At 41.0% G+C, this 15,601-nt stretch overlaps 1 protein-coding gene across 2 annotated transcripts; it reads left to right on the top strand.

Moving 5' to 3' along the window:
- The first annotated feature begins 335 nt into the window (after window positions 1-335).
- HSPA13 (heat shock protein family A (Hsp70) member 13) lies at window positions 336-8,978 on the top strand. Of its 2 annotated transcripts, none has more exons than XM_051641764.1 (5): window positions 336-410; window positions 1,594-1,934; window positions 2,833-3,046; window positions 3,654-3,821; window positions 5,386-8,978. In XM_051641764.1, the coding sequence occupies exons 1-5, from the start codon at window positions 386-388 to the stop codon at window positions 6,054-6,056; spliced, it is 1,419 nt and encodes a 472-aa protein (XP_051497724.1). In that variant the 5' UTR covers window positions 336-385; the 3' UTR covers window positions 6,057-8,978. The 2 variants fall into 2 exon arrangements, with proteins under 2 accessions (XP_051497724.1, XP_051497717.1); XM_051641757.1 differs by lacking the exon at window positions 336-410 and adding an exon at window positions 578-734.
- Window positions 8,979-15,601: the final 6,623 nt, after the last annotated feature.

Below are 15,601 nucleotides of genomic sequence, written 5' to 3'. Positions count from 1 at the left end.
CTGCGGATCAAACCGCCGCCCACCCCGACCCGACCCGACCCGACCCGCCGCAGCGATGGCCGCCCCGTCCGCAACAACCGAACTACCGCTCCCAGCATGCACCGCGATTCCCTGCCCGGCCATGCGCATGCGCCAAGGGGAAGGCTGCCGTTCACCCTCGCCACTGACCTGCCCTTCTCGCAGCCCATTGGCTGGTGTCTGCCGGAAGTGGCCGCTGCCCCGGTGCCTCCTGGGAGTTGTGGTTTCCTTGCCTCCCACAGCACACAGGAGGGCACGGGGTGGGCGGGACGCCCGCACCGCCGATCCCGGCGTGCCGCGCGGCGCGTCCCGGAAGGAGCCGTCAGCAGTCGGGGTTGGCGGGCGCCGCTGGAGCCGGCGGGCAGCGATGGCCGGGCAGATGGCGGTGCTGGGTGAGCGCGGCCGGGCGCCCCGCGGGCCGCTGAGGGGACGGTGCTCGGGGGGCGGGCGGCGAAGGGAGGGTCGGCGAGCGCTGGGGAGCCCCCGCCCTGCCTGCGGTGGCCGCCGTCTGGCAGGGCCCGGGCGCGGCTCGACGGCTACCTCGGCGGTGGCGCTGACCGCGGCTTCCTGGCTCTGCTGGGGATGTCGCAGCCTTTCTGCCCACGTTGTCGCCCTGGTCTGGCTTTTCGGGATGGCACGGCTGCCTGTGGCCTGTTTTCGGTGTGTTCCTCTTCTCCTGTTGCCTAAGAAATGCCTTGGAAGATTCACGGCCGAAAGTAAACACGCTCTTTCTCACTAGTCTGTTCGAAGCACAGCCGTGATTTGCCCTTCCCCGCTGGCGAAAGAGCTTCTCCGCTCTGAAATTTAAGCTGTTTAGATTTCTTGAGGTTTTGTTTGTGGTCGTTGCTTTTTATCTCTACTGCGAGGCATTGTTTTCTATTAGATTTTTGCGTTTCTTGCTGGAAGAAAAAAAAACAAACCACAGCTACTCTGCACTTGAGCCAATCTACCCCTTGATTTCAAGGCACAGAAAGGATTCAGAGGTGTGGGAAGATGCTCTGTGGGAGCTATGACTAAATAGGAGGATTTAGTATGGTTCTGCATCTCCTTAGTCTTAGACTTCCTCTGGAGATATTTTAATTGGGAGTTTGTAATTTCACTGTGATTTTCTGCAGCCTTATTAACTAGATGACCCTTAGGGGTCATTCATAGGCAGTTCCCCCCAGAATACTAATTAACCTATATTTTTGAAGTGTCTTACAGAGGAAAAAATAATTATTACAGGGTTGGCATATTTTTTACTTTGCTATATACCTCTTGGGCTTATTTTTAACCAGTTTAGTATTTAATGCGTCCGATTTTTGTCTCTTCTAACCACTTTTTGTTGAATTAAGGACCTGAACTTGCTGGTCACCTTTAAAGAAATTGAAAGCTAATTAGGTAGCTGAACAGGCTTCAGAGCATGAAATAAGGCTGCATGAGGTGTAATGTATAATGCTGGGTAATAATAATAATTTGGACTAGATGATCTTTCAAGGTCCCTTCCAACCCCTAAGATTCTGTAATTGGCATTGATTTCTTAAGTTTGCAGCTGTAGATAGTGTAACCCTATTATTATTTTCTGATCTGTTTCAGGTTCAGCTGTTCTGGCCCTCTTGTTGGCTGGGTATCTCGCACAGCAATATTTACCAATGCCTACACCAAAAGTAGTTGGGATTGACCTTGGCACGACTTACTGCTCTGTGGGCGTCTTTCTTCCTGGAACAGGGCAGGTGAAGGTTATTGCAGATGAAAACGGGCACAACAGCATTCCAAGTATAGTCTCTTTCACAGACAGAGACGTGTATGTGGGATATGATGGCCTAGAACTGGCTGATTCAAATCCTCAGAACACCATATACGATGCAAAAAGATTCATTGGGAAAATCTTCACTTCAGAAGAGCTGAAAAGTGAAAGCAGCAGGTATCCCTTTAAGGTAAGTAGCCATCTTCTGCAGGGCTCTGCAAGCAGTAATTTACAGGAAGCTTGAAAGGCAAAGTAGGATGACCAACCTTTCTGACCCTCAGTCATCTGGCTAAATCTGAAATGCCTGAAAACCATAAGAAGTATCCAGAGAGGAGAGGATATGGTTGCAGAAGTCATGTACCTCCGCGTGAGAGCTGATAGTGATTTTCCAGAGGACACTGATCTACTGTCAATGTGTTTTGAGTGACCTTCCAGCCTCTTCTCTTAAAGTATAAGTTTCAACTTGAAATTCTCACTGTGCTTTGCTGACACTTTTCCCCTGAGACTGTATAAAAAAGTATAAAAATCACATCTTCTCTGTCCCGAAATATTTTTCCCCCTGGCACTTTAGTGCTTCCTTGACTAGCAGCAGATCTTGAAAGCTGCTTTTTAAAAGAAGTATTGGATTAATTTCACATGTTGCAGTATTTGCTGAGAAGAAACAAATTTTAAGGTACTGAAGATAGTCTTAATTATTTTGTTTTTAAGAGAAGCTGTTCCAGTACCAACCTGTTTGCTTCCTTTCAAAAATGGAAACTTTGTAAGTAGGGTAAACGTAAGGATTAAAACCTATTACTTCTGTCTCTGAATGTGATGTTGAAGTTGATTACACAGTTGCTAGGACTTAACTTCTCTTTAATGTGTCTTACCTGGGGGAAGTGGGTGTCAGTATTTTGGATATACTTGGTCCCCTTAAGTGGTATGTTTTGCATAATACTCATAGTCAAGCAATAAAAGTGATTTGAGAAGTGGCAAAAGCATATTCATATTTTTTCATAATACACAGACTATATGCAAACGAAACATGTGGTGGGAGAGCATCACAGAAAGACTTCTCACCTGTAGGTTGTGTTGCTTTTTCCTCCTAGATTTTCAACAACAATGGATCAGCTGAATTTTCTGTGACAACCAATGGAACTTTTCACATCACTCCGGAGGATATTGGCTCTCAGCTGCTGCTGAAATTAAAGAGAATGGCAGAAGACTCTCTTGGCATGCCCATTTCGAAGGCAGTCATCTCTGTGCCAGCAGAGTTTGATGAAAGGCAACGGAATTCTACCATTAAGGCAGCCAACCTTGCAGGTGATGTCACTTTGCTCCAGCATTTTTCTGTGAGACCTCCATGTCTATTTCACGCACAGGAGAGGATATAGAAAAAGTGAATCAGTGATAGAGAACCTTAGAATGGATTTTATTTTTACTTAACAGACCATTAACAGTTTTGAGGAACAGTAGTGAACTCTTGGTTACCAACAGGTGCAGCTGACTAAAGCAGACATGGGTAGCTAGAAGAAGTACATTTTTCTTTCAGGGAAAACAGTCTTTTTTTGTAATCTTCAAATAGAGAGACTCTACAGTATAGAGCACCCTTGGACGATAATTTAAACAGAAAGAGAACATGTAAAATAAGTCTTCTTAGCAAGGTTTCTCTAGAATAAATGTTCTTGGGCAAATCATGGCTTGTGACTTCACCCTTATGCTGAAGTAGCACTACTTCAGGCTTAAAAAAGGAAAAGGCTTCGTTGGGTATTACTGGTTAGAAAGCTATTTCCTTTAGATCTGACATTTTACTTAAGGTAAGTGGTTAAAAAAAAATCACAACAAAATAATGGTAAATGTCATTATGATGTGAGAACTCCAGTTTTTTGAAGTGTACTTGACTGTTACTTGGAATCTTTGCTCTTTGTAGGGCTAGACGTTTTGCGAGTAATCAATGAACCCACGGCTGCAGCTATGGCTTATGGACTTCACAAGGCTGATGTGTTTAATGTTCTGGTGGTGGATTTGGGTGGAGGAACTTTGGATGTGTCTCTGTTGAACAAACAGGGAGGGATGTTCCTCACACGAGCCATGGCAGGTGAGAAAAAATACTTCACTTTCTGAAAGAGTGGTGGGAAAGGAAAGATGCTTCTCCAGTCACCATTAGAACAGTTTTTGAAACATAGCACCCCTGTCACAAAGTGTTCTCTGAAAGTGTTCTCGGCTGCCTTTCATGACAAATGAGGCTTATGACAAGTTTCAACAATTCAGATAAATTCACAGGTTTTAACTGACTCAATGGAGTAAGTTGTGGTTTCGTTGCATCTATGGCTGTTAATTTTTCTGCCTGCTAGTAAAAGTGCTGGTGCCTATTAAAGTTACTTTGGCTGGATTTGGTGGTCTGGGGGTGTTATAAATCTTTCTATCACCTTTGGAAATACTTGCCAAATCATTGACCAGTCCTTCAGAGCATTCTGACCTTGTGTTTGACACCAGTTCAGTTATGCAGGGCTTGGGAACTCACATACTGTTAACCCAGAGGTAAGTTTTGTGATACGTATATGCCAAAGTGACACATCACTTAGCAAAGAGTTCTGAGAGAAATGTTTAGTAAAACTAGCAAATAGACAACGGCTTTTCAGCTGACCTGGATTTAGACAGGTCTGAGATGTAGTGCTAATTGTCTGTGTCACTTTGCATGAACAAGTTTGGTGTGAGCTGCTGCCAATTGCAGTAAGAGTGGAACAGCAAGAAATACTCAGCAGCTTCATTCTGATGTACTTAGATGGAGGTCCACTAAGTGAATTCCTGCTTTCAGTCAAAACAAAACAGTGGAAACTTGGAGAGTATGGTTCAACACAGATGAAAATTGGCAAGCCATTTTCCTTAACTCTGTTAAATAAAAAGCCTGAACAGTTGTTTGAAAGGTTTTAGAAACGTGGTGTAAGAATAATCTTTCAGTAGAAATTGATTATATATTATACTTTGTTTTTCTCTCTCTCTCTCTGAAAACTAACAGAAGATACACCCATTAATAGAGCTTGAAGTTCACTGCTTGCATTTTGTAATTTTCTTCCACTTCCAGCAGGGTATACACATATAGTAAAGTAGGAAGTAGTTTTTTGTGAGGCTGCATTAAGACATTTAATAGCTTGAAACTGTTAAAGCAATGATCCCTATAAAGCTGTGCTGTGAAAGTACTAAGAGAAAAGTCCATTCTGGGCAGAGAGAGAAATTTGAAACTGGAAATTCTTGCTGGGAAAAAAAAAATATGCTGTAAGAAATTGCACTGGGGTTACAGGGTTCCAGCTAGAAATTCATCATTACATGTTTTCTTCAATAGAGAATACCTCAGAATTAACAACCAATGGTTGGTTGTTTTTTTACAGTGTAACAGAGCAGTTCCAGGGGAAAAAGATTGAAGGGAATAAATTCTAAAATGGTTACTAAATAAAAATCTGGAAATTCCTGTTTGTCATGTGTTCTTCATTGGACAACAATCATGTCTCTTTTTCCCAGCTCTGTGAGCTCTTGTGTTATGCTTATGGTCCTAGTATTGCTGTTCTTGCCCTTGTGCACCACCTCCCTATAAAAGAGGATGGGTGCTGCTTTCTGAAGCTTTGAAGATGCTGTGTCTGATGCCTTCTTTTCCGATGTTTCAGGTAACAACAAACTTGGAGGACAGGATTTTAATCAGAGGTTGATGCTGTACTTATATGATCAGCTCCATCAAATGTATGGTTCTTTACCAACAAGAAAAGAAGAAATACATCGCCTGAGACAGGCTGTGGAAGCAGTTAAATTAAATCTGACTGTTCATGAGGCAGCTACACTACGGGTGTCGTTGACTATGCCAGAAAGGAAGCTTAGAAAAGAACTTTCAGAAAGTGAGATAGAAACAAACACTGTGCTGGAAGGCAAGCCTTCACAGAAAACAGAAGACCTGCAAAATCTTGGAGACACTGCAAAAGTAGAGAACAACTATGTGCATGTTGTGTTTGAAAGAGAAATCTCTAGGAAACTATTTGAGACATTAAATGAGGACCTTTTTGAGAAGATTCTTGTGCCCATTGAACAGGTGTTGAAGGAAGGCCACCTACACAAAGCAGAAGTAGATGAAATTGTGTTAGTTGGAGGCTCCACCCGGATTCCTCAAATACGCAAAGTTATTCAGGATTTCTTTGGAAAGAAACCTAACACCTCTGTAGATCCTGATCTAGCAGTTGTAACAGGCGTAGCTATCCAAGCAGGAATTGTTGGTGGGTCCTGGCCTCTCCAAGTCAGCGCTATAGAGATTCCTAATAAGCATTTACGGAAGACTAATTTTAACTGAATATAAACTCTTCCCCATTGCTTTGCATCTCTCCGAAAGCGTACTGTGATGGTGCATACTTACCTGACTGGCACTGGAGCTTAATCTTAGCCATATTATGTTAATTTTTTTATCTATTCCCGTTCAGTGTTACTGGACCCTTAACTGTGTTGAAGCTAGATGTTACTTTAAAGGTACGACTGATTTTTTATTATTTTTTTTTGAAGTTCTGAAGTGTCCCGTATTTGCTTGTAGATTGGATCCTGGATGAAAAAGCTCGTGATGACACACTCATATTTTCTTGCTAAATTCTATTAGCAAATCCTGAAGAAGCCTATGTTTTAAAATGTAAAGGGAGTGTGACCAAAGGTTAGGGGTAATGTGTTATGGTACTGTAGGTATTCCCAGGCTCACTCTATTACTTTGAAAGACTATGAAGCAGTGTTAATGCACATAGCAGTAGCACTGTTGAGCTTAAATTTATTTATTAAATTGAGTCATCTGGGCATTTAAGCACCTTTCTAAAAGGCATGTGTCAGCTTGAATGAGACTTATGCATTCACCTGATTTTTCTGCTGTTCATAACAGCACAATGGTATTACTGAGGTTATGTGGCAAACTGTCTCGTGTTTCAGCCAAATGGTATTAAGAAACTTAGCTCTTGCTGGTGTGGAGTTCCATCATGTGTCTCCAAGGGCTGGCTTCCTGATCTGGCTTTGATGGTTGACATGCAGGTGCTGCTGACATACCACTGATGTTCTCCACAGAAAACAAAGGCATATCGCAAACTAGTTATACCTCCCTCCACCTTGTTTGAAAGCTGCAGTGATTTTGTGTATCTTAAAGCCACACCTATATGTCTTCCCTTGAATTTGATCAACACAAATTTAATTGTTGCACATCTACAAGTGTGTGATGTCTTTGCCTGGGAGTACCCCAGGCTGTCCTGTTGTCAGGAGAAAGGGTGGGGCAGAAGGGACTGCCTGGATTAAGACGAGTTCCTTTAGTCCTGGTCCATGAAAATGCACCCAACTGTTTCTTACTTTTTAGCTTGTATTTCTGGTTTAAGTTTTGTCATATCCCCACTCTAAACTGAACATAGACCACAGGTTGTACCTGTTCTTTGGGGAAGGAAGCAGTGTGTGTAACTCAGGATTTGAGGTAGCACTTTGTAAAACTTTATTTTAGGCAAATAGTTTGCTACCCAGCTATCTAGCAAATGCATGGGGAGAAAAAAAAATAATTATCTGGAAAAAAAAATACTGGTGACAGTTCTGCTCTCTTTAGAGGATTAAATCAATATTTAAAGGCCAAGTGAATTCTTTTATCTGTGTAGAACTTTCTACAATGAAAGCACTTCATTTAGCTAAGACTGGCTTCAACATCCGTCAACCCAGTCTTAATCAGGTAAGCTCCAGTAACAGGTGGTTCTGAGCTTTTTCTTGTATGGTCCAGAATAATTTTTCTTTTATTAAGCTTGCAAAAAAAAAAAAAAAAAAGTGCAGGTCTTAGATTAATTTTTTAACATTTTACTATATTAAAATAGGCTTATTAGTCTCCTGGCAGTAGGCCTGATTTATGGCACTGCCATAAATCAATTGTGCTGATTCAGCTGTTTGCGTAACTATTGTCTAAACATATTGTTTAAATAATCCAATTAAAATCTTCTTAAATTGAATCATAGTTGCACACAACTGTTCCATCAGCATTGCTTAAGTTCACAGAGGATTCCCAAAATATCCCTGACATCTGTTTAATTTCCGTAAGTTAAAAACCAAAGCAATTCATTTTTATTTGAGGATTTTCTTCTTTTCTAACTCTTTCAAAGTGACCCTGTCTCTCAGTCCAAATGGAACCTCCAGTAACATGTGATAATGTGTTCAAAAGTAAGTATTACACAGTTACAGGAAGTAAGTGCCCAAGGTGGATATAACTGCAACCCCTGAGTTCAAAGAAGTGCCTCTCCAGTGGAATCATGGATGAATGCCAATACACAATAGCCAGTGCTTGTAGGCACTTGCTGTTTGCGTCCTCGCCTTGCAGATGCAAATGTATGTATTTAATTCAACGTGAATTCCAGTGGCTTTGGAGTCATTGTGGCCTTTCCTTCTGCCCTGCCGTAACCCGTCTCCAAGCCTACTGAACTTACAGGAGGTCTTTTAGTCTTCATTTTATTAATGTACTGTGTAAAATGAGCAGGCCTGTATAAATAAATAGAACCATATTGCAGTGAAATTAACCTATTAAAAGCTTTTTTGCAATTTTGGGATGAGTTAGCTGGGAGAGTCCCCTTTTAACTTTAAACTGTTAAACTCTCAATGCAAATAAATGAAGTACTTTATTCTTTTTCTTGCACATAATCCTTCACTCTCCAGTTAAACCTCCTCCAGTGTTCATCTGGGAATTAAAAGGGAAGGGTGAGTTGTTTACTTGTAAAAAATTTCACAAAGGGTATTTATTCAGATTTCTATACAGATTACATTTTTTTTAATAGAGAAGTTACTGTACATTGGATATCTTTCAATGCATCCTTATTTATTAAATAACTTTTCTGATTTCTGCAATCAAGTTATTTATTTTGTATCTTAATGTTCAGTACTGTATTTTGGCACAAACCACCTGATTTTAAAGAGGACTCCACTGTACTAAGTGTCCATTTCCAGGTATGCACATGTACTGCTTACCAAAAGTCTCTCTTTAAACAAATTGATAATTTAAGACTGAAAACTTTCTACAAACAAGCCTTGAAATTTGTGTATGGTTGCCTGTGGTGTTAGGTGTATAACAAATTTATACAGCTAAAGCTTGTTCTGCAAGTTGAAATTTTGAAAATATAAGATGCCTCACCAAGTCTATGTTAATGAATTCGGTGCTGCTGATGAAATGCGTTTTATAAATAACCTTTTAGAATGTTTTTAATAAAAGCAAATGCTGTCCCTTGGACATGTCTTGTTTCAGTTTCTCTGGGACATACTGAAGTGCACTATGTGCCTATATCTTCCTCTAATTCCTTCAGAGGTTAGAGGTTGTAATCCCTCTATTTGCCAAGGGGTTGCTATACCACAAAGTGACAGATCTTTGGGAAGTGGTACAAAAGAGTATTAGGAACTGAGGTGGGAGGGGAAAAACATTTTTTCTGCTCAAGCTGCAGCTAGGTTTCCCCACACTTGCCTTTCCTCAGCCCAGCACCTTCTTGGAAGTCTCAGCAGTTCGTGACCCGCAGGGGGCAGAGCCTTTCACAAGTGGTGGGTGCCTATGAGTAGCCCTACAGGATGAGGCTGGGAGCTGATCCCCAAATGCCCCCGGAGGCAGAGAATTGCTGTTTGGAGGAGAAAGTGCAGGAGAGGAGAGGTATGTGTTGAGCTGGCGTGTGGGGCTATGACATGACTGCCTGCGCTGTCAACAGAGTGGTGACATTGTGTTTGGTGGGCTGTGTTGGGTACTGCAAAGTTTGAATGAATATTGCACTTAAGGCAGCCAAGTGGTCCCAGTTCGTTTCTTCTTTGTTTCTTTGACAACAGGTGTATGAGGAGGGTAGGCTGCAGACCTTGGGCAATACTCTTAACACAAAGCTGCCTCTTCCTGCCTACCCTTAGCTTGTTGGAGGATTTGCTTTGGTGAGCTATTGCTGCATGATGCAGCTGGAGCATATCAAGCTGCTTCTACCTCTGCTGCACCTCCTTTTTCAAAGTATACGTGTGTTGAGAACTACAGCTTGCTGAAAGAGAAGAAATGGCTATTTTGCTTTTCCTGACACTAGTCTTGGATTTTTTTTTTCCCAGAAAATAAGTAAAAAAACAACAAAATAAAAATAAAACAGTACTGGTGCCGGTCCTCAGATTATTTTCTCTGGACCTTGCAAAAGTGGTTGGTCTCTGAGGTACTGAAGCTGACCTTCCCTAGCCTTATGCCTAAAACATTAATCAGTTTCAGAATGGCACTCGCTTCCATCCTCTCCAGTTCCTCCTTGTAATACTTGCAGGTTAGGGTGGGTTTGGAAGGGGGCATGAAGGTGAATGATGGGGACAAAGCTGGGGGGAGTGAGCCCCAGAGGAGCCTTCCTATGGCACTTTGAATGTTGGTATGAGAAGGATCTGCTCTGTTGGGAAGGTACTGTTGGCTTCACTTGGGAGAAAGAAAACACAGATGAAAAGCAGGAAGCTATTCGCTCTCCTGAGGAACTTTTTCACACCAGCCTCTCCAAGGCTTTCAAAAGATAATAGTTATTTGCACAGTGTTGTTCCTAGTCCAAAGTTATTACATACTCCAAATAGTTTTGTACAGGTGATGGTATATATGGTTGTATCTTGTAGCCCATTAAACTAGGGGTACCCTGTCTTTAACCTAGGAAGACAGGCTTTCTGTTACACCTTCAGGAAAGGACAGAGAAATCATTCACCTTCACTGCAGTGCAATCACATCTTTGAGGAACTCTATTCCAAGAGCATCCATCACTTCTCACTACCTTTCTAAAACAGCAAAAAGCATTTGCTTGCTATGAGGCAAAAAGTTAAGATCCTACATGATATTGGTCAGGTGTCCATATCAAAGTAATATAAGAGGCCTGTAGCTTGAAACTTCATCCATGTACTTTGGGTTTTTTTTCTTAGGGGGTGTTGTTTTGGTGGGGTTTTTTTTAAGCAGTCAATAGGGATCTTGATTTTTGAAAATAAGGTTGTATTGATTGAGTTGTTATTGAAGAGTTTCAAGAACTGTAATAAAGATGGAAATTAACATTTATGTGGCCTACAGAAGCACAGGCATGTTTAACTGACACTCTCAGAAAATTTCCATAACCTGCTCTTCTGCTGTAATTGGTTCTGAGGTGTGCATTAAAATCTACTAGCAAAGAGAGAGCTGCACCTGACTCCATTTTTTCTGGGCTTCTTTCACAATGTGATTTTTTTAATGCTCAGTTAAATGCATAAAAATTGTTTTTCAGTTATTTGAAATAATTTCTCAGTTATTCAGAAATTGCAAGGTCAAAAGGAATATGAATGTGGCAAGTTTATTGGTTCAAATATCCATATCCTAAAAATCAGTACCAAATAACATATGCCTGTATGTCCACAAAAATAAGCAGGTTTTGGTTTTTATTAATTCATCATCATACTAAGAATGTATTAACTATATGGGCATGTCAGGGTAACTTAATTAAGTACTATTTTTTAATTAAAAACAAGGTAGTGTGTGAACAGCAAGATTTATTCAATCAGTCTTTACAATAGATGAAGTATGCCATGAAAATTACTGCTTCCTTATGCTGTTCCAGTGCCAGTATGATCAAAATAAGTGATTTGTATAAAATCAGAAAGTTATTTTACGAAACATGATCAATATATACAGATTGTAGATGTAGTAAACAGCAGTGTTGTGAGGAGATTTTGAGTAAGCTAGTAATTTTATAACACCAAGAATGTCACATATCCCTCAAGTGTTTACTGGAATAAGAAATTCTCATCTTCATTAAGGATTAATTTGTTAAGTTTACTTTACCTTCTTATCCCAGCCTCTGCAACCATTTCAGAAATGCACATTTTTGTTGTAACATCATTTGGTGCATCGTATTCTAGAATCTTTCCTTTGTCGAGAACAAGCTCTCGACAAAAGCAGAAAGGTTACAGGAAAAGAAAAATGGGCAATTCAACCATATTTTCCAGTTCTACTACAGCTATCTCTGGATATTATTTAGATATATTTAGATATATTATTTAAAATAAATATCATTGTAAGATGTGACTCATCAGTTTCTAAAGCTAGGAGCTCCTATATTAAAAAAACCCTCAAGCTTTTTGAAAATGGAATTATTGCTTAATTGGTAAAAATTCTACAGCATAGTCCATTAACTCTATAGAATTCAGTGGTCTTAATAGCAGCTTATGCCTGTACCTTAGCAGGTAAAATAATAATTCTGTATTTAGAAGGGGGAAACAGAACAGGAATATATATATATATACACACACACACACACAGAGACACACACATATACACGTTTTTTTATTTATTTCTATTTAGCTCATTCTTGGAAAGACCTGAGCTACTTTGGTTTAAATATTAGCCTCATCTCTATGCACAATCTATGGTAGAGACACACAGGAAATGTTACCAGGGTTAAAGCTCCAGAAAAGCGAAGAAAAAACCCCAGAACTTCTTTTGGAAAATGTCAGATACATTTATTAAAACTTATGTTACTATCACCCATGCACAAAAATGGTTTTATGGATGGCATTCAGGGAACAGGAAAAGACTCTTCAGGTGACCATTAAATTTGTTTTCTAGGTTTTACTTTATACTAGAGCATTTAAACATAAATCAGTTTACCAGCATGAACACAATCCTAATGATACGTGAATTTTTCTTGCGTTCTTGTACTCATCAGAGTACATTTCAAAACGACAAATACTCTGTTTAGTGTCTAAGCAGACATCTTGGGCCTCTACAGCACCGCTTCTGCAAATAAATCTCTGCTGTAAACTGTTAAAAGTATACTGGACTCCCAGGCAAATGCAAATTCGAGTTTGTCTTCTCCCTGCAGTGTAACCATGAAGAACATACCTTTGACGCCCGCTGTCGTCAGGCGCCACCTACCGTCCGGCTGCCCGCCTGCCCAAACAGGAGAACGCAAAGGCGAAAGGGCTCTCTATACACATTATGCCTTTCTTTTTATATATATATATTTTTTTATTTTTTTTTCCTAAATCCTTAATTACTTTATTTATTCCTTCCTTAACTGCTGGGGAAACGGGATACTGTTTAACATCAGTCACAACAGATGTAGATAGGACAGGAGCCGCCTTTAAAAGGTTAACTTCATCTTCTCCCTCAGGAGCCCCGCTTTTCAGAGGGCTTACCAAGCCAAATGACCAGACACTCCCATCAGGCAGTTGCCAAATTTTCCCTCTAAGGATATCAGATCCCAAGACATTTCCCTCACGCGCTGCTATTGCGGAAGTATGTGAAGTCTTTCATTTTGCCCTGGGTAGCCACAGAGAAAATTTAGCAATATGGCATAAATCACTTTTCTCATTAAATCCTGTTAATTTTACTTTTTCCTTGTAGACTGTATATTTAATTTTTTAGCATTTGCTGAGGTGATCACTGATATTTCTGCTTCCACATCAATAAAAAATTTAAGAGCTTGCTGTTTAGGCCCTACTTGTAAATAAATGTGAGCCCCCTTTTATCAGACCATTGACAGGTCATAATAAGCCAAGCAAGGAGGCCCAAAGATTATCCAGCACTTACTATTTTTTTCCTTCAAAGGGACACAGATTTCTTCCCTCCTGTGGGGAGTTTTCATTTTCCTTTTTGCTGCATGTTCTACTCCATACACTATTTCTGCTCTGCAAGCTGCTGGTTGACCCTTTAATGCTATGTGGGAGATTCCCAAAGATAATGCCGTTCTCCAAAGCTCATACTCTTGCTCTTACGTTTAGGGAGGTTCATTTTTTTTCTTTTTTTTTTTGTCTCATCACAGGAAGAGCTGATTTACAAGTTTTCACCCAACATCGAAAGGAATTTTCCCTTCACATTTAAAAACCTTGTTGGGTGGCCAAGTTTGTTCATTAAAATCAGACCAGTCTACCTCTCTTGCATAAGTCACTCCATCATGCTGAATTTCTGCCCACGTAGGAATCAGTCATCTTGGCTGACCATCTTGCACCCCCTGATTGTGAAGCCAATCTCTGCTGATTTCGTCTCAGTGTCCCGCTAAACAGCCTTTTGGGTCTCAGGGCTCCCTTTAAAAGAGGTTTTATCATATCAGGGAAATAACCTCAGCAATAACTGGGGTGTCTCCATTCACACGATCTTACATTGCCTGCAAACGGTCATAATAACAGTAGATAGTTAATTGTGTAAACTAATAGGTACAATAGATGCCTCTCCCCTATCCTTCCTACCTGTTCCTCCAGCCCAATAGACAACTCAACTGGTGACAGAACTGGGGCAGCCACTGGGGTCAGGCCCAAGACTTAACAATACTGCTGGATCCCAAAACCCCTCAGCCTCAGTATTATCTAGCATTACTCGATATCCCCCAGTAAGGCACACTCTCAATAAATAGTAAGTTGCTGCTTCTCCTGGCTGTCACCCATGTTTATCCTACAATTGCTACATTTGCAGCTGATCCCAAGGGGCATATTTTATTGCAGTTCTCCTCTGACCTCCTTGCAGCCCTTCTAATACCCCCATTTTAATTATGGGTCTCATTTTCAGGTCTAGATCATCCCCCTCTCCGGGAATCAAAAGTTGAGTTATTACGAGGAGGGGGAAGAGAAAGGAGGTGAAAGAGGGAGAAAGGGGGAGAAAGAGGGGAGAAGGGGGGGTGGGCAGTAGCAATGGCAAACGGCATAGGAGAAGCAGGACAACGCCTGCAGCGGGGCGGGCAGCAGCGCTCGCCGCAGCGGGCACCGTTCTTGCTACGGGAGGGGCAGTGGCCGCAAGAGCACCGGCCGCAGCGAGGAGCGGGCGGGGGGGGAGGAAGCAACAGGAGCGACCGCCTCGATGGAACCTCCAGGGACGGCAGGAGCGGCACCTGCCGTTCAGGGAGAAGTAGGATCTGGCAGGGAATACCACTCGTCCTCCTTTTAATCATCCTCCTCTTCAGGATCAGAACACCCCCAATTCTCTGTTGATGTTATAATTTTTCGTATTTTCTTAACATCTGGAGGCTTAGGGGCTCTCAGCATCATTAATTCCATATTCTCCCCTCACTATTCATTTTTGCTTTGGATTCTTTAAATTCTCATTCTAATCACTCAACTTGCAAACTTAGGGACGTTTCTGGTTTTTCCTCTACCTCATTATTAAAATCATTAATTGTTTTTAAAGTCTGTCCTTTCCATTCCGATGCAGCTTTTAAGCAGCCCTAACACATTACAGATGATAACTTTTCTTTTTTTTAGTTTTTAAAAATCCACTGTTTTTATTTCTTTTAGCCTGAGTCTCCTTCCCAGCCACAGCAATTTGCTCCTGACCAATCCCTGTCAGATTCAAGATGCATATTGCACCTCCAGAGGCACCTTGCCCACTGTGCCAATTGTCCTGGACAGGGCAAAATAGGTGTATATGCAGAGAAACAAGATTTATTGTTAAGTAGTAAAAGATCTTAACAACTGGACTAAAAGGCACAAAATGGATAATCTGAACGTTAGGATATCAGGGTAGCAAAACAATAAGGCACCTTAACAACAGAATACTCAAATAAAAGAACAATCAGATAACTGTTACACAAATTGTTTGGGTAGTAGCCACTTACTTATTAATAGGCTTAGTACTAGATCTAGAACAATTATTAGAGTAATACCTTAAAATTATGTGTTCAGACAGTGATTGCAACCTTCTTTCTTATATATGAAAGGTTCCTAAAGTCTTAACGTTCTAAAAGTTAAAGTCAAGCTTTCTAAAGAAAAGCTTTAACTTTTAAAGCTAGCTAATGACAATATGAATAAGACTTCGTATATAGGGATCTGATATTTCTTACCCTTCCTCTGGGTGCAGCACAGTCTCCCTTTCTCTCAGCCCCTCAAGGAATAACTACTTGAAAAAGTGTCCCTGCTGGAGGG

This window comes from Apus apus, chromosome 1, assembly GCF_020740795.1.
Source record: "Apus apus isolate bApuApu2 chromosome 1, bApuApu2.pri.cur, whole genome shotgun sequence".
Lineage (NCBI taxonomy): Eukaryota > Metazoa > Chordata > Aves > Apodiformes > Apodidae > Apus > Apus apus.
The sequence above is the reverse complement of the archived record's forward strand: the minus strand, read 5'-3'. Positions and strand labels throughout refer to the sequence as shown.

Bases quoted from the DNA above. Each gene is read 5' to 3' on its own strand.
- HSPA13 (XM_051641757.1), top strand. From the start codon at position 650: ATGGCACGGCTGCCTGTGGCCTGTTTTCGGTGTGTTCCTCTTCTCCTG. The intron at 3,047-3,653 runs GTGATGTCACTT...TGCTCTTTGTAG, and splicing joins TAAGGCAGCCAACCTTGCAG to GGCTAGACGTTTTGCGAGTA. The intron at 3,822-5,385 runs GTGAGAAAAAAT...CCGATGTTTCAG, and splicing joins CCTCACACGAGCCATGGCAG to GTAACAACAAACTTGGAGGA.